This window comes from Tiliqua scincoides, chromosome 3, assembly GCF_035046505.1.
Source record: "Tiliqua scincoides isolate rTilSci1 chromosome 3, rTilSci1.hap2, whole genome shotgun sequence".
NCBI lineage: Eukaryota > Metazoa > Chordata > Lepidosauria > Squamata > Scincidae > Tiliqua > Tiliqua scincoides.
This window is the reverse complement of record NC_089823.1, coordinates 77,954,148-77,973,392: the sequence shown is the minus strand read 5'-3', so window position 1 is coordinate 77,973,392 and position 19,245 is coordinate 77,954,148. Positions and strand designations below refer to the sequence as shown.

Here is a 19,245-nt window from a genome sequence, read left to right as displayed (position 1 = left end):
GTACACATAAGCTTATGTACAGCTCTTTGGAGTCCAACAGAATATTTGTAGTGCACCCTAAAATGAACTAAAAGCTAGACAAATGTTACGGATGAGTTGTAATGGCCAGTGAATAATGAGCTCCATGAACCTGTCCTTAGTTGCCCGAAGATAAACACAGAGACATGTTTTCACCTGCTTCATCTCACTCTTCAGCCTGGTGATGCCACTTCTTTCAGTTTTAGTTGCGCCTGTATGATCCACTTCATGAATAGATATAGCCGGGCTTGATGTACAAGAATCAAGAGGACGCACTTCGGGGGAAAAAAGAAATAAAGAAACCAGCTTGTTATAAAAATTAAACACAAGCAAGAGCCACTTTCAAGTAACAATGAAAGAAAGGTTTATTACTGCTTTTTTCAACTCCAAATTCTTTCCCACTGAGAATATGGTGAAGAAGATTTTTCATATCAAAGGGGCTTAGGTTCATTAAGCTTTCTGAGGCTTCTTCACCTAGATAAAAGAAAGCAGCAAAAACATAAGTTGTAGGTGAAACTACCAGTAATAAAAGAATGTGTTTTCAACAACACAGATCATTCAGACTGAATGAATGGCTTCCTCACTGTTTCTTGACTTACCAAATTAATGACTAGCATTGCTTTCAGTCTCATCAATTTAATTAAAGTACGTACAATCTTTTTTTCAGGAGGATATTTCTTCTAGCTTTCTCCTCAGACAAACCCACATGTGTGCTATCAGTACAAAAGGGTTTTATTTTACATCAAAGGGTACAAATACCACCCTTTTCCCTCTTTGTACATCACAGTAGCATTTTCACTGCTGAGTCACAGATCTCAGGTTCATATAAAGAATTCTATAAATACCATTGTATATCTTAAAGGCCTTCTTGCTATGCACCTAAAAGTGGAACAACTTCCCACTTTCCAGAAGACAAGTAGCACATTGGGAAGGCAAACCATTTCACTGCATTGCTTTGCTGTGCATTTTATTCTTAAGAAAATAAACTTGTGAAATCTGCTGAAGGCACATGGGAGGGAAAGCAGGAGTGAACAAGTGTACCTGCTCCACAAAAAGAATATATAAGCAAAGCTCCCAGCTGAAAGAACTCAAACCCTATGAAATTCTCTCACAAATATACATGATTTATGTTACAAAAGACCACAGATATTTTGCTGATGCAAGATCTTAAAGATAGGTGGCAGCTTTATATCAAACACTGATCTGTTTTTGTTATGCAATTAAAAATGAAAACCAAAATGAATATAATAACCCGTTTGTAGAACTCTGAGATCTTGCATTTATGCTCTGAATTCTAGGCCACGTGTCACCCCTTAAACAGAATATATTTCAAGGTATTACATTCAGGAGGATAAAAGTATAACAGATAAACAGAGAGTTTAATATTATATCTATAATTTTATATTCTTGCATGACCTGTTAGGTAATAAAAAGCTATCAGTTATAGCTAAATGTTTGGGAAACGCCATCAAAAGTACATGGAATTTTTTAAATAAAAGATGATTTCCAAAAGTTTGGGCTCTAAAAAGGGATAACAAAAATGAGAAGGAACAGAGAAGACAAAAGGAAAAACAGAGTCAAACTGAAATTTCCAATGGGCTACACTGATGCAAGCAGAGAGCAGGAGGTATAGGGGTTATAGGTTATAGAAATCAAGGCAAGAGATTATCAGTGCCTGAACTAGAGTTTTTGCTGAGTTGATATAGAGGAAGAACTATATTCTTTCAGTAGATGTAAAGGGAGAAGAAACAACATTTGGCAACAGACTAGATATGCAGAATGAAAGGGACCAAGGAAATAAAGCCAAGCCCATTCAGCAGGGTAGAGAGTACCATTGTCCTTGGATAACAAGAATGTATAAGTTGAGGAGGGTTTGGCAGGAAAGATGAGAAGTTCAGTTTTGGACTTACTGAGTTTGAGGCACCCCACAAGTAGGGATTTAGATTGTGGGCTGTATGTGTTTCATTACAGGGTTGCAGCAAAAACTGGTCTCACCTGAACAATTCAAGCTGCGAGCCAATTCTGTGGCCATCACTTGAATGATGAGTCCAATACGGAGTCTGAGCATCTCTGCAAAGAGATTAGGCTGCGACCGGACATACATAGCCAAGTAAACCATAATTTCCTATGGGGAAGAAAAGGAATAGATTATACAGGCCTATATCATGATTACGAGACTTGTAACACAGTGGCCTGCTTCAGATATAACTTTTAGTGCCAAGAGAACAAGACTCTTAAAGTCATGAGCTTGTACTCCACTATTCATTTGTGTGCAAGAAGATTTAAACTTCCACTTTAGAACAACCTTCAGTTTCAGGTTACGTACAAGTTCACAAAATTGACTTCTTCTATCTATACCTGTTAACAAACCAGGATATCAAAATAATAGTTTGATCCTGGTTTGCTTCAATTTACTATAGGTGAAACAAATCACGGTTCCCCAGGTTCTTATGCAATCTGGTTTGTCCTAAAAGGAATATGAATGTTTTTTTAAATTTTTTTTTAATTTTATAAAGAGATTTTGAAATCTCTTCCTTTTGTAAGTGAGAAAGAAAGAGACTTGCAGAAGCTCCTTCTTGTAATTATATTATCAATATATCTCAATGAGGTCAATGAGAGAAAAAAAATCAGTTTCTTCAGGATACAGGAAAGCCTCTTTCTATATTACCTGTGTAAGAACTGCAATGCTGATGTCGTGGCCACTGGCTTCATAGATAAGTTTGGTCAGCTCCTCAGGTGGTAGAGGGCTAAAGAAAATTAACTGGTCAATTACAGACTGAGAGAACATTATTTTTTTCAAAGTTGTACCAACAATTCACCAGTTATTTTTGTCCTTCTCCTGGAAAAGCTATCCAACAGTCCATAATAAAGTCCTGACTTGTTTAAAACTTGTTTTGTACCCTATTATACTTACCTGGTGAAGAACAGAGTCTTATTTATTCAGGTTATACCTACAGCATCAGACCTCAACCTTGCTGTTACTAATCAGTCTCCTCAAGTTACCTTTCCTCTTGGTTTTGTCCTGTACTCTGCTTATTCTTAGATCTTACTAAGGTCTTACCTACCTACTTCCCTGGGCCCAGACATCTTGCAAAGATGACCCATGACTCCCTTACCATTACCTGAATTACAGCTCTATAGTTCTGCAAAATTCGGTACAGTTTTCAACTTCAACATACACCAAATCAAAGTACACAGCAGCAAAAAGCCACATTATTTATTCTGAACATAACATTTCAGCATAGATACCAAGTAGTCACAAATCATTCAAGGAAGCCCCCCAAACTGCAATAAGGCTGAGACCAATATGAACACTTACGCTGTAATTGTTTTTTCACGAGGCTCTGGAGGCAGACCCACTGTAAGTTGCTTCTGGTGTGATAGAAGGTCTGTGCATGCCTAATGTTGCACAAAGAAAGAACCAAGTGAATTAATTCTGCAGTAACCAAGAACTGCTTTTCTTTTAAATTCAAAAATATTGTTTTGGCTATGTAGCAAAATCATGGAAGATATCAAGATATGGAGGAGATAGGGTGTGGTGTCCACAGTGCCCCTTGGTCTAAGAAAATGCAGGGTTAAAGCCCAGGTGGTAGCTGTAAGCATGCTGCACATGCTGCACTAGAGGCTAAAGGGAACCTAGAAGTATATAAACAGCACCTGGAGGAACTAGGGGGTGTGGGTTGTAGAAGGAGTGTAGGTTGGAGACCGGCTGACTCTGGCTTGGCAACCCTGACTGACTTTGGTTTGGCAAGTCTGACTGACTTGACCGATTTACCTGGAATCTGACCTCAGACTGTGACTCGGCTCATTGGCCTGGATACTCTGACTGATTGAACTGACTTACCTGGAAACTGTGACTTGGCTCTGACTTTTGCTTGCTGCACTTGTGAGTTTAACAAGGGAAACTAATTAGCCTTAAGCACGAGGCCTAGTGAGGAGGAGCTCTGGCAAGACAGGCTTTTCAACACAATTTTGGAATGGGCTATAAATGTGTGCTCAAGTCCAGCAAGGGAATTAAGCATTCCCTTGCAAAAGCAGCTTCTATAGTCAGATTTCCTTGCAGAATGGGAAACCACTACCTTGGGCTGCTTGAGTTTCACTGTACACAACAATGTCTGTTACTGAAGAACTTATGACTAGAGAGTGGAGATCTCAAATGCTATTCTGAGGTCTTGATGCACTTTGCATTCCAGGATCATGCAAGATGTTGAACATTCTTCTTACCCTGCTGGATCAGGTCCAGGGCCCATCTAGCTGAGCTTCCTGTATCTGAAAGCAGCCCTCCAGATGCCTCAGGGAGCACACACAGTATCACAAGATACTTGCATCTTGCTGCCACCTCCCTGCATCTAGCATTCTATTTACACTCACAGCCCCCAGCAAATACACCAAATTGCAATTGAGTTGAACTTGTGCTATTTTATTAAACACAGTGATCAATTTTTAATGTATGAAACGTACTGACTATACCTTCCCTCCCTTGCAAGTCAGGGGTAGGTGAAAACTGCCATCCATGACCAATTCAGATGACAGAAAAAAAAAATTCCTACCCAGCCCTCATAATGAGCGACCAGCTAATGTCAGACTGTACATACCCATCATGGCTTGTAACCTGTGATGGAGTTTTCCTCCAGAAATCTGTCCAATCCAGTTTTAAAGGGCATCTAGACTGGATGCCATCACCACATCCTGGGGCAAGGAGTTCCACTGACTAATGAACCTGAGAGGCCAAAGATGGTAGCCACCAGGAAGCAGCAGCAGGAGGAAGGTGGGGAGGGATAAAAAGGAAAGGCAAGGTGGGAGCAAAAGAGGAAAAGAGTGGATGGAGAGAGAAGAAGACTGAGAAAAGCAGGGCAGAACAACCAAGGAAGGAAGGGAAAAGCACATTAAGCAGGGGCACAGTAGGGGGGATCAAGAAGAATAGGAAAAGGGATGGGCTCAATGGCAACAAATTGAGACTCCCATGCCTGAAAGGGGCCCAGAGGTAGGAGACCCACCCCGAAGAAAGCCTTAGGAGCCAGTAGCAGAGGCACACCCCAACAAGGGATCTCCAGATTCCCAAAGTGGATACCCACAGGTAGAGGGAAACCATAAGGGACCAGAAGTGGTGGAGGTAAACTGAGGCAGACCCCTAGAGCAGAATATGAGCTAGATATATGCTCTGATTAAATAAGCCAATGGACTCGCTATTGGACTGTGACCTTACTGAGGAATAAAACCTCACTGCAGGAATCAGTTGAAAAGTTTTCCATCTGGTTTTTTAAAGCAGTGTTTCTCAAACTGTAGGTTGGGATTCACTAGGTGGGTTGCAAGCCAATTTCAGGTGGGTCCCCATTCATTTCAATATTTTATTTTTAATATTTTAGACTTGGTACTACCCTGGTTTTAGGAACTGCATTTAGCGAAATATTACAGATCTGTACTTTTAACAAGCTACTATACTACTTGTATATTCTTTTAACAATGATAGTAAATGGGACTTACTCCTGGGTAAGTGTAGGTAGGATTGCAGCCTAGGATAGTTAAAAAATTTTCCTACTTGATGTTACTTCCAGTCATGACATCACTTTTGGTGGGTTCTGACAGATTATTATTCTAAAAAGTGGGTCCCAGTGCTAAATGTGTAAGAACTACTGCTTTTGCTTTAAAGGAATACTCATTAACCCAACAGAAATGTTACAATCCTTTAGATGCCATGTTGCCCTCTTGTAATGAAGCCGCCTTTGGGGGGGGGGGGATGACACCACACTGCCTCAATCAGGGCCCATATATTTATTTCCAAAATGAGTCTATTTTTATAGCATGCAGTATTCATTGCTTTTCTATAAAGTGCTGTATAAATATATAAATACAGGGCATCCCACATTATCTGCAAGGGGGGGGGGGAGGTTCTGTTCCAGGACCTGCTGCAGATACTGAAACTCATGAGTCTTAGGGGCCCTCTAATCCTCCAGAGGCAATGGGAGCACAGCTCTAGAAGATGTTTTGAGGCCAGGGAGGCCGCATGCAGCCTCCTCAGCCATCAGAGCACCTTCCATGGTCTTCAGCAAGACTTATAATGTCACTTCTGGGTCTAGGGGAAAACGGAAGGCCTTTAAACATCACTTCTGGTTCCCCCCCCCCCCAAAAAAAAAACTGGAAGAAGTGACCTTCTAAGGTCTCCTAAAGGCCTTGCTCAGAACATTCTTTAGAGGTGACAGATGGAGTGTCCATTTGGGGCCAACCCTGTGAGTTCAGGACAGGGGATCTTGAATCTGCGGGTAACATGTGCCCAGTGTATTTAAAAACTGCAATGAGTGGCAACATAACACTCTTTACACATATGCATGCTCTTTAGTAACTAACAGCAGAATATTATGTCTGTCTACTCAGAAGTTAGTCCCACTGAATTCAGTAGGACTGCAGCCTACCGCAGTAAGTAAGTATAGGATTGCAGCCTAAAGCATTTTTTCCCCTTCATTGAAGAGAGGAAATGGAACAGGCTAAGATATCTGCTAGCTTGGTACCTCAGCAAGGACTTCCACTCTTTTTTTGAGTATGCCAGAGATGTAGCGGATCAAGCCCCACTCTTGGTGCAGGCCTGCTTTACTGTAGAGCTCATTGAGAAGACAATGTACTGTGACTCCACATTGCCCATAGAGTTGCGTTTCCCATTCAAGGCCCCTTAAAAGAAAACACTCATGATCAGTATGAAGATATATCTGGATATTTTTCTTAGAGAGGCAGGGGAAATAACTGAAGTCACTAAAAACTGTAATGTTTAAAATCATTTGAGAACCTGAATCTGCATTGATAGGCTTTTGACCTTTAACTTCCCCCAGTCACTCTGAAAAAAATCATAGCAAGGCAGTTCTCGATTTAGGCATTATGAGCAATTCAATGAAGTCAAGAGCATGATTAATTGCTTCAATGTTAAGCAGGCAATTGCGCGTTTCTTCCATTCATACTAAACTATGCGTGAATGTAGCATCTAGTGCTAAGATGGAAACAGAAAGTGACTATGCCACTTTAACTGTGTCCTCTGCTATCACAGGTAGAGTGCTCCAACTCTGCAAAATTAAATATGGAACATTTGGCTAGAAATCGCAACAGGCACTTCTAACAATTTAGTGGAGGTGTTAAAAAAACAACAGAAAGGGAAACACATAACATAATGTTATACAACATACATTTTTTATACAACGTAGTGAATATGTAACCATTCAGCTACTGTCAGAATGTATAATCTCAAGGTCCAACAGTGCAAAGGTTTTCCACTTGCCTATGGAAAGATATGAACTCATCCTGTGCATTTGTGACCCTACTCCTACCCAAAAGCAAGCAAACTGCAACCAGTGCCCTTGCAGCAATCTGGTGCAAGATTAGAATAGTAGGGCTTATTAAAAAAAATAAAATAAAACCAGAATATATAAAATACCAAGACACTTACTTTATTAGATACAAGATGTACAATATGTCTGCCTGGTCATGTAAAGTAGGACATTCCTTTAGCTGCCCAACTAATTTCTCACAATCCAAACCACCATGCGCGTCTGTGGGCAACTGAAGAACAGCCTCTGGGTCCTGTTAATCAAAGGCAAACATCAAATGACCAAAACTCAAAAGGGTCTGAACATGAAAGGCTGCTGCAGAACTAATGGTTACTATTTAGCGAATGTGAGGGGAATAGTAATGCAATGAAAGATTTGAAGTGTAGCGTCTCTGTAGTTTTCATGTTTTGTTCAAGCAAACTTTATTCAACAGATAGCATAGATGCAACACAGTCATGTTTCAGCATCCGCGGGGACCCCCACAAATTCTCAAACCCACGGATAATCAAATCTGCAGGTTAGGCATCCTGTTGCCCTCTGAATGTGACCAGAATTGTGCTCCAGTTGCATCTGGAAGGCCTTCTGAGGGCCAGGGAGGCCATGTGTCACCTCCATGGTTCTCAGAAAGCCTTCATCTCTTCCATTTTTCAGCTGAAAATGAAGTGACAATTTTCAGACCTCACAAGACTGTCTAAGATTTTTGACCCTTAGAAGGCCTTCTGAGGGCCAGGGAGGTCACAAGCAGCTTCCTTGGCCCTCAGAATGCTTTTAGAGAACCAAAAATACTCACTTCTGATTTTCGGCTATAAACCGGAAGTGAACATAAGAACGTAAGAACAGCCCCACTGGATCAGGCCATAGTCCCATCTAGTCCAGCTTCCTGTATCTCACAGCGGCCCACCAAATGCCCCAGGGAGCACAACAGATAACAAGAGACCTCATCCTGGTGCCCTCCCTTGCATCTGGCATTCTGACATAACCCATTTCTAAAATCAGGAGGTTGCGCATACACATCATGGCTTGTACCCCGTAATGGATTTTTCCTCCAGAAACTTGTCCAATCCCCTTTTAAAGGCGTCTAGGCTAGATGCCATCACCACATCCTGTGGCAAGGAGTTCCACAGACCAACCACACGCTGAGTAAAGAAATATTTTCTTTTGTCTGTCCTAACCCGCCCAACACTCAATTTTAGTGGATGTCCCCTGGTTCTGGTATTATGTGAGAGTGTAAAGAGCATCTCCCTATCCACTCTGTCTATCCCCTGCATAATCATGTCCCCCCTCAGGCGTCTCTTTTCTAGGCTGAAGAGGCCCAAACGCCGTAGCCTTTCCTCATAAGGAAGGTGCCCCAGCCCCATAATCATCTTAGTCGCTCTCTTTTGCACCTTTTCCATTTCCACTATGTCTTTTTTGAGATGCGGCGACCAGAACTGGACATAATACTCCAGGTGTGGCTTACCATAGATTTGTACAACGGCATTATAATACTAGCCGTTTTGTTCTCAATACCCTTCCTAATGATTCCAAGCATAGATTTGGCCTTCTTCACTGCCGCCGCACATTGGGTCGACACTTTCATCGACCTGTCCACCACCACTCCAAGATCTCTCTCCTGATCTGTCACAGACAGCTCAGAACCCGTCAGCCTATATCTAAAGTTTTGATTTTTTGCCCCAATGTGCATGACTTTACACTTACTGACATTGAAGCGCATCTGCCATTTTGCTGCCCATTCTGCCAGTCTGGAGAGATCCTTCTGGAGCTCCTCACAATCACTTCTGGTCTTCACCACTCGGAAATGTTTGGTGTCGTCTGCAAACTTAGCCACTTCACTGCTCAACCCTGTCTCCAGGTCATTTATGAAGAGGTTGAAAAGCACCAGTCCCAGGACAGATCCTTGGCACACCGCTTTTCACCTCTCTCCATTGTGAAAATTGCCCATTGACACCCACTCTCTGCTTCCTGGCCTCCAACCAGTTCTCAATCCATGAGAGGACCTGTCCTCTAATTCCCTGACTGTGGAGTTTTTTCAATAGCCTTTGGTGAGGGACCGTGTCAAACGCCTTCTGAAAGTCCAGATATATAATGTCCACGGGTTCTCCCAAATCCACATGCCTGTTGACCTTTTCAAAGAATTCTATAAGGTTCGTGAGGCAAGACTTACCCTTACAGAAGCCATGCTGACTCTCCCTCAGCAAGGCCTGTTCATCTATGTGTTTTGAGATCCTATCTTTGATGAGGCATTCCACCATCTTACCCGGTATGGATGTTAGGCTGACCGGCCTATAGTTTCCCGGGTCCACCCTCTTTCCCTTTTTAAAAATAGGCGTGACATTTGCTATCCTCCAATCTTCTGGCACCATGGCCGTTTTGAGGGACAAGTTGCATACCTTAGTCAAGAGATCTGCAACTTCATTCTTCAATTCCTTAATAACTCTTGGGTGGATGCCATCAGGGCCCAGTGACTTATTGATCTTTAATTTATCAATCAGGTCTGAAACATCTTCTCTTTTAACCTCTATCTGACTTAACTCCTCAGTCAGGAGGGGCCGTTCGGGCAGCGGTATCTGCCCGAGGTCTTCTGCCGTGAAGACAGATGCAAAGAACTCATTCAATTTCTCTGCCACATCTCTAAGTCTCCTTTTATCTCCCCTTTCCCTCCCTCACCATCCAGCAGGCCAACCGCTTCTCTGGCGGGTTTCCTGCTTCTAACATATTTGAAGAAGCTTTTATTATTCCCCTTAATGTTGCCGGCCATGTGTTCCTCATAGTCTCGCTTGGCCTCCAGTATCACCTTCTTACATTTCTTTTGCCACAGTTTATGTTCCTTTTTATTCTCCTCATTAGGGCAAGACTTCCATTTACGGAAGGAAGCTTCCTTGCCCTTCACAGCCTCTCTAACTTGGCTGGTTAGCCATGCGGGCACCCTCCTGGATTTAGTGGAACCCTTCTTTCTTTGTGGTATACACCTCTGCTGGGCCTCTATTACTGTTGTTTTAAGCAGCCTCCATGCACTCTGGAGAGATTGGACTCTTTTTACCCTCCCTTTCAACCTCCTTCTAACCAGCCTCCTCATTTGGGGGAAGTCTGCCCGTCGGAAGTCAAGGGTTTTTGTTAGAGATTTTGTTTTTGTTAGAGAGTGACGGTTTTTGGCCCTCAGAAGGCCCTCCAGATGCGACCGGAGCATAGCTTTAGTTGCGTTCAGAGGGTGCATGTATAGCCGAAGCTGCAGAGTCTGGAACCCACAGTTAGATAAAATCACAGGTCCCTAATACACAGATAGGGAGGCATGTCCTGTATAAGGGAGTAAGGCTAGGAATTTCAAAACTGGTTGTTGCACTCTACTTTGCCCACACACTTATCCATATTCCTCCCTATCATCATAGACCAGAGGTGCTCAAAGTTTTTGGCAGGAGGGCCACAACATCTCTCTGACACTGTGTCGGGGGCCGGAAAAAAAAGAATTAATTTACATTTCAAATTTGAATAAATTTACATAAATGAGTATATTAGAGACCAAAAATGAATGAATGAATTCAATCCAGTTTATGATCCCATTCACCCTAATAAGAGAGGGGGAATCTTCATGCCAGTTTATGATCCCATTCACCCTAATAAAGGGGGGGGGGAATCTTCATGCCAGTTTATGATCCCATCCACCCTAATAAGGGGGGGGGGAATCTTCATGGCAGTTTATGATCTCATCCACCCAAATAAGGGGGGGGGATCTTCATGCCAGAGTTGTTTGGAGGACAGTCATGACAATTAGTGGGGGCGGATGTATACACACATACATATACATACACATTGGATGTGTATGTATTGGCTTCTGCCTTTCCATTGGACCATTTCAGCTCCCTGGAGAGGCGGGATTTGCTGCATGGGTAACAGTCTATCCTCCATATCTACTTTACCCAGGCTTCGCACACTGGAAAGGACACTCTGTTCCAGAACCACTATTCAGAGTGCGATACCATAGTCTTCCGAGACTGAAGGATGCCAACAACACACATCCAATTAGTAGGATCAAAGGTACTTGTGTTTATATTGGTCTACGAAATTGAGAATAATTATGGTCTGTGTATATTGTTGCATAATGAAAATTCTAGGTAAATAATTAGCAATGACAAGTGATGAACTAGAGCATCATTTCTGAAGGTGTGCTCCTAGGAGCCCAGGGTTTCCTGAGACCCCTCCAGGGGCTCCATGAAACACCATAAGTGGTTACCACCTGCTTGATGCTTTGCCACTCCACACAGGCAGTGGCCCTCTGGGGCACCTCGATGAATTTTTAAACAGGTCAGGGTTTAGATAAAAAGGGGTGAGAAAGACAATAATGTTTTATTCTAAAAAGCAAGGAAATGTCACAACATAAACTCAAGTCTTACTTCTCCAATTAGGATACTGCTGTTTTAATTTCCACACACTAAATATATGAGCTATGTGCTGAGCAGTTCTTCAGCAGCAGCTATAATGCAAATCCCCCGGCCTTAGGGAATCATTATGTATCTGCTACACAGCTATTAGCATTGCAGTATCTATCCTTAGTACTGTGACTTGTCTGAGAGCAATTATTGTTGGCATCCTTCAGTCTCGGAAGACTATGGTGTCACGCTCTGAATGGTGGTTCTGGAATATAGTGTCCTCTCCAGTGCATGAAGCCTGGGTAAAGTAGGTATGGAGGATAGGCTGTTACCCATGCAGCAAATCCCCCCTCTCCACGTCGCTGAAATGGTCCAATGGAAAGGCAGAGGCCAATACGGTTGGTTCCAGCGGCGTCGCAGGAGTTGCCAGAATGTGACTGTGTTCAGCCATGAACTGCCTCAGGGACTCCGGCTCCGGATTTTGCCTCAAGGTTGACTCCTGAAGCCTTTTCCATAACTGGATCTAGCCACAAGGCAGTGGAGGTTTGAGATCAGAGTTTTCCTTCTCTCAGATGAGCTGTCTTCCCAGGCTGACGAGTCCCATCTACCCGGTGGCTGTTTAGTCGCCTCTTACGACAAGTACAGCCAAACTGAGGGCCTATTCTTATCCCCAGCCCCCAGGGATAAAATTAATTACAATTGCAATTAATAGCTTGCAAATCTATTAACACTCTTCTGCCTCAGGAGAGAAGCACTTTGCATGAACTGATCAGTTGATGTCCTTCCCAGCAAATGGAACAGAATTCTACAAGATGCCCCTTTGTTGTTTTCCTGCATTTTGGGTTCACATCACCTTAGATGTGATTCTGTCTTCTCTTTGTGCTCAAGACCATACAGAACAGTAAATTATTGCAGGAGCAAGTCTAGATCAATAACTGTTCTAATTTTGCACAATTAAAATGGAGCACAAATTTGTCTAATATAGCCAACACTGATAAAGTTCATTTCTTCCACTGCTTAAAAGTCTGTGTCAAAGATAAATAACTGCATTTCCCAAATGTAACCATGTGACCTTGGACCAGTCACTCTCTCCCAACCTAACCTACTACACAGGGTTGTTGTGAGGACAAAGGGAAGGAAGGAACTATGTACACCACCCTGAGCTCCTTGGAGGAAGGACAGCATAGTAATTTGGGGCGGGGGGGGGAACAAGCATTTAAACATGAAAGCAGCTTACTTTATTTTCCAGGGGATGTGGGGAGTCAACAAGGTTCAGAGATTTCCGGTGGGTGTTTAAAACCTTTGTAGGTAAAGACATTGAAACATCTGGAAAGCAAACAAAAATCAGGCCATTCTAAACACACAGAAAAGCTGTTGTAAGAATTCAAAGTCCTCTACAAATTAAAGCATAAATGATATTACGGACCTAGCTACACACAGTGTTGTATTCAATATTGCCCCTAGCAGTGAGAGTTCTATGAGCAGAGTTTATTAAGGCAAGCAGCTCCCTCTTTTAAAGTTTGGGGTTTTGCTGCTACTTTGCTGCCAGTACCACTGAAGCACTGACTGTTCCCCTCCCCCCCCGAACAGATGGTTCCTGCCAGTTGCCATCTTTCCCTCCAGAATGTATGAAGTAGGATCATTTCCTGGCACATTATGGAGAGAAAAGAAAAAAGCTACAAGGACACTTCTCAGTGTTTTAGGTGCTGCTCAAGTTGCTGCTGCCTGCTTTTTATTTATTTTTTAATTAAAATATTTAAAATTATTGCAAATTATTTCTTGCTCAAACTTTGGATCTGTATTTTTGTCCTGTCATTCACACAAACTTCTTGCACTGGCACCCTCTGAAAACACTAGAGTAGTGGTTCCCAAACCTTCTAGAGGCTGCTTCCTGATTTACACATGCCAAGGGCTGTGCCTGTAATGGTGTTTGGGCAGCAATGCTCCCCCCCCCAGTAGCAGCTTGATTAATCTTTAATGCACATAGCCTAACCCGCCCTGTCAGTTTTGCAACTCAACAAAAATTGGGTGAGGACGCACAGTTTGGGAACTGCTGCACTACAGCATTCTGGAATGCAAAAGAGCAGCTTTGGATCAAGTGGTTTATATTAAAGGCACATGACCAAACATCAGTGGTCATTCCCCCTCCCCCCACACACACAAGAAAACTACTTTGAAAGAGAGCTGCTCTTAACATTGCAGAGGGAGGTGGAAGTACTCTCTTCTACTTCTTCCAAAGTGGGTTTTCCTGGGATAAAAGGGATCTGATGACACACATTTGTATGAAATGTGTAGCTGAGTCCTTTGAACACAGACCAGTTTGCACTGAAGTTTAGTAAAAAAAAAAAAGAAGAAAGAAAGAAATCTATAGCATGCTTTGGTTTACCACAGGCCACATTGCTAGAAATCAAGTGCGTCCACATTACTCCTACATTCAGATTTTTTTCTTAGTATATCCTAGTGCATTGCACTTAATATCAAGTTCTCTTCCAACCTCCATTCTGGATTTCACAAATGAAGTACCAGCCTTCCACAGTACCCCTCAGTTCAAGTAATGACCATTGGAACAAACATTGTACAACGCACTTCATTCCAACTTGTCCCACTTTCTTCACTTTCCACTGATTGGTTTTTGTTTTTGTTTTAATCTTTTACAAGCCAACTGTGCACATTTCTCCCTGAATTGATGAGGAAAGGAAGATCTCTACATGACTGCATTCTCTTCCCTGACTTTTTACATGCAGTCATAAGGTAAAGCTTAGTATCAATAACTGACTCCAAAAAATAAAAATAAAAGGTAGCTATTGGCCAATTTGCACATGCTGTCAGACTGTTCATTTCAATTACAGAACTTAAGTATTAGTGGCAACAATCTACCAAAAAATGACACATTACTTTGTGGGATTAATGTCATAACAGCACTGGAATATTTCAGAGTAACCATAATTAGTGCCACAATAACTCAAACTTTTCTTTACAATAACAGCATCTGGCCTTTCAGGCATTCCATCTGTGAAAGGGTAGGAAACATTTAAAATGTGTAAACTCACTTGGAACGTCCAATCCCTTCGTCTTGGCCATGATTGACAGTATCTCTTTGGTGGAATGAGCAGCACTAAACACATGGGGTGAACTGGCACTTTTGGAAATTGGAGGCAAGAAGCATTTCAGAGCAGTGCTCTGCAACATACTGTTTATATACTGGTCCAGTTCATCCTGGCTTTCTGTCAAGAGAAAGAACGCTCTTTGAAAGAGAAAATGCAAATATGCTTCCTGCTGCTCCTCATTATCTTTTTGATATTTGAAAAAAGCACAATTTAAGTTATAGAAATAGCCAAAAAAATATTCTATTAAATAGAATGGGTAAACAGATGGGCTTAGTCAGACCATGGTAGGAAATTAGAAACAAAGATGCACTGAAGATTCGCTCAAAATCTGTGTGAGATGCGGCTTGCCAAAGAGCACAGCTATTGCATCTACTTACAGTCATGACCTTTGTTCCTCCAGCTCTGCTGGCAGTTGCCCTACGGCTCTTGCTATCTTATACAACTGCTGCCTAGTACATGTTACTTAATTTACTTAAATTCATCTCTTGCTTCCTTCCCTTTGTTGCTGCCACCCCCATTGCCAAAATTTAGATAGCAAGTTTCTCACTGCAGGGACCTGACATTTTACTATTTGGTGTTCGTTAATGGTACTGCAAATAAATGCATGAATACAGTACACAGCAAGGAAATGCTTAAAAAATATAACATTTTCATTTAATTAGGATTGCTTGGTTCTTCTTTCATCCTTCCCTTTTTACCACATTGAAAGATACTGTGCATCATCCAAGAACGTCACCAGAAATTCTCAGATAACTTTTTGTCCTAAGTAAGAATCTGTCAGAATGTATTCGGGAAAGGGCCATATCTCAGTGGCATCCGCAGGTTTTGCATGCAGGAATTCCCAGTTTTAATCCCTAGAATATCAATTTAAAAGATATCAAGGCAAAAAGGCTGAGAAATATTGCATTAGACCAGTGGTTTTCAACCGCTGTGACGCGGCACACTGGTGTGCCATGAGGCTGCCTCAGGTGTGCCAAGGGGCCAAGGAGTCAGGCAGCAGCTGCTCGCGCAGGATAAGTGGCTGCTTGGACCCATGTGCAGCAGCAGGAGAAAAAGGAGCAGCCGCGCAGGGGCTTGGACACTCCTGCTTGCCTGCCCTGCGAGCTGATTGGGCAGGCAGCTAGGCAGCTAGAGAAGCCTGGAAGAGCAGGTGGGAATGTGGAGAGAGTAAGGGCAAGTGGCGAGAGCAAGCCTGAAGGTGGAAGCAGGTAGGAGCCAGAAGCAGCTGGCTGGAAGAGGATCCTGGAGAAACCCTTTTCCTTGCCAGCAATACCCCAAAGTGACCCTGCCTGCGTTGCCTCCCCTGGCAAGGCTTTGGCAGGAAGTGCACTGGGTCACAATCCTATCCACACTTACCTAGGAGTAAGCGCCATTGACTATAATGGGGCTTACTTCTGAGAAGACGTACAGAGGCTTGGTCGCACTCTTTCTTGAATACATGAGCAGCCAAGTGATGCTTTTCTCTTCTCCCCCACCCCACCTCCTCCCCTCCTGCACACACATCTCCCCATCATACTGCAGTTAACCCCTCTGACTGCCGCTCCCCACCCCTCCCTCTTTCCCACCTTCCAAAGTTCAAAACCAGTTGCCTCCCATTCATTCATTCTCTCTCTCTCTCTCTCTCCCTCCCCACCCCAGTGAATCCTGCACTTCTTTCAGCCACATGTCCTCACTGTCCCTCACCCCCCCCCGTTTCTCCAGTATGCTCAGTCTCATCTCTCTTTGCCAGCACCTCCTGGCATCTCAGAGCATATCAGTTGATAACAGTTTGAACAGACCTGCTTCAAAACATTGTTCTTCCTTTCCAGAAACCACATACACCTCCCTCTCCAAGCTTCTGGGGAATTTCTTTCATTGTCTTGTAATGATCTAAGGCTGCCATCCTAACCACACTTTCCTGAGAGTAAGCCCCACTGAACAAAATAGGACTTACTTCTGAATAGACCTGGTTAGAATTGTGCTGTCAGTGTATTATGCTGCAATCCCAAGCACACTTTCCTGAGAGTAAACCCCATTGAACAAAATAGGACTTACTTCTGAGTAGACCTGGTTAGGCTTGTGCCCTTAGTTATATTAATTAAATTAATTGTAACATAATAATGTAATTAAAAACTAGTAGTGTGCCTTTACAACGATAGTGCCTTGTCAGTGTGTCGTGAGCTGAAAAAGGTTGAAAATGGCTGCATTAGTAAGTTACTGTCAGAGCAGACTCTACTAGGCTAGATATGCCAAATCTGATTCAATAAAAGGCAGTTTTGTACAAATGCTTTTCTACAGATTTAATTTCTTACTCTGTTCTTATGAAGTACCTTCTTAAATAAAGTAAGTTCACAAGATCAGTTGCAGAACTGAACAGCACAAATACAACTACTTCTCTACCAAACAGGTTGCAAACCTGCTAAAGTGATCCAACTCAAAATATGTTCTTGTGCTTAGCTTTAAAATGCTCTTTTGCTTTAGCATTACTGTACTTTGGCAGTTATATACACACCCACACATGAAAATAGTGCATTTATGAAAGTGAAAAACATTACCACCTTTGACACAGAAATCTGTATAATCTTCTAGCTCATAGCCACTTTCAGGGCTAGAATAGCCTCCATTCTCATCATCAAATAGCTTCCCATCACAATCTGGGTCTAGAAAACTTAGGTTTGTATAGAATGAAGTGGTAAGAAAGTCTGAAAGCTTGCCCAGCTTCACCCTAAGAGACAACACATCGCATGAAGAAGAAGAGTTACCACATTCTTTTTAATGTATTTTCTTGTACAACATGGGGAAACACTTCTAAGAAACTCCAAGATCCACAATCACTAGACTGTTGTGTTTCTGACTACTACTGAGGTTAAACATAATTGGGAAGGAGAAGTCTATTAGTTTTGCCTGGTCCATGGTCCCTGTTGCATATATGCAACATTGGGCAGATAAGGTTTAACTATGACAACCAAATGCTCTCTATAATTAGGAACAATGATACTAAATGCTGGAGGCAAATAAGAAGCCATCACCATCATTAGCTGCTTATGAAGTGCCAGAGTCCACTGACAGGCTACTGTTGAAGACCAACTGCTGGGCTAGATGAACCTTTGGCCTAGTCCAGAAATGCAGTTCTAATTTGTTAGGACTATGATAATATTTCAAAACAGGAATGGGAAACTTCAACTCCACTTGCAACTCCTTGCAACTCCTTTACATGTTTGCTTTCCTATGAAACATGAGCACATGTGCTCCAAAATGTTTCATAAAGGTATGAAGGCAGCTCAACATGTGTATCAATGTCAAAATTGGCCACATGTATATGAAGTAAAAGAAAGCAGCCTTTATCAAGAAATTGATGACACTGGTCACTGTTTCCAAGCTGTAATAGTTAGAAGAATTTAATCCAAACTATTTCCCAAGATTTTTTACTTAACTAACTTCATTTATTCACACCATTTGTCTTGTAGTCAAATGAAATAAAAGATATTTTTTAAAAATTGCAGAACTAAAACATAATTCAGCAACAACTCTAACAGTGCAATTCTAACTGGTGCTGGAACAGGGAGGCCAGCATGCCTGCCCCGTATCCAGCACGTGTTTGGGGCTGAAAGTAGCTCAGCTGAGGGCAAGGGGAATCACTTCCCTTTACCCTGGGAAAAGTCGCTGCAGCCCTATTGGGTCTACTCAGATCTGTACCACCTAAAGAGATGTAGGCCAGAGCTGCCCTGAGCTGCCCAGGAACAGGGTCATGCTCCAGCATAAGTGCCGGATCCTGACGCTACCCCCTGCTCTCCTGCTACTTGCCCACAGGCTTGCCCCCCAGGCCCCCACATCGACCAAGTTCAGCCAGTGTGGACTTATCCTATTCCATTGCCACAGAGGCAACTGTGTGCAAGTGCACCTCCGTCTGCTGGAACAGCTGACTTCAGAGGAGGCGCAAAAATGCTTTATGGCATGCTTGCGACCCTCCTGGGCCGGTGCTAGGGATTAGTGCTGGCCCAGCACAATCTTAGGATTGTGCTCTAAAATACATACAACCAAGCATGTATAGAAGCACTGGCCTCTAATCACAATAATGAAATCTTGCAGAACAGACTAACAGTCAAACTCAACAAAAAGTACATGTGACCAAAAAGTCTTGCAGCCTTTACACAAGGCAACAGGAGAGGAATGCTTTGCCTTCAACTTACCTAGCCCCTCCAAAGTATCCATCTCCAAGTTTTCGTACAGTGGCAAGAATTGCTGGATCAATGTCAGAGCCATCCACAGCTTAAAAAAAAAGAAACAAAAATAACTGTACATCTTGACAATAGGCTACTTTATTCTTATTTCGGTGCGAAATCCATTAGGTATTCTTTGGTTTTTACATGAATTCTGTGGGGATTTTTGTCTTTACTCTTATTAGGTGAACTATGCAGCTGTCCGTAAAATGCAGGCTAAAGATATTCACAGAAGCAGCTGCAGAAA

At 42.6% G+C, this 19,245-nt stretch overlaps 1 protein-coding gene across 3 annotated transcripts in view; it reads right to left on the bottom strand.

Annotated features, from left to right (window-relative positions):
• Positions 1 to 19,245, bottom strand: part of PHKA2 (phosphorylase kinase regulatory subunit alpha 2) — an 83,682-nt gene that overhangs the window by 28,086 nt on the left and 36,351 nt on the right. For all 3 annotated transcript variants that reach the window (XR_010794155.1, XM_066622135.1, XM_066622136.1), the window contains exons 18-28: positions 18,969 to 19,047; positions 17,337 to 17,503; positions 14,743 to 14,916; positions 12,930 to 13,018; positions 7,448 to 7,581; positions 6,525 to 6,681; positions 3,338 to 3,417; positions 2,687 to 2,765; positions 2,014 to 2,143; positions 391 to 492; positions 175 to 293 (exon numbers count right to left, since the gene is read on the bottom strand). Coding sequence is in view for 2 of the 3 variants with exons in the window: in XM_066622135.1 (XP_066478232.1) it covers positions 175 to 293; positions 391 to 492; positions 2,014 to 2,143; positions 2,687 to 2,765; positions 3,338 to 3,417; positions 6,525 to 6,681; positions 7,448 to 7,581; positions 12,930 to 13,018; positions 14,743 to 14,916; positions 17,337 to 17,503; positions 18,969 to 19,047 (1,310 nt within the window). In the remaining variant the exon portion in view is untranslated. The remainder of the gene's footprint in view (positions 1 to 174; positions 294 to 390; positions 493 to 2,013; positions 2,144 to 2,686; positions 2,766 to 3,337; positions 3,418 to 6,524; positions 6,682 to 7,447; positions 7,582 to 12,929; positions 13,019 to 14,742; positions 14,917 to 17,336; positions 17,504 to 18,968; positions 19,048 to 19,245) is intronic.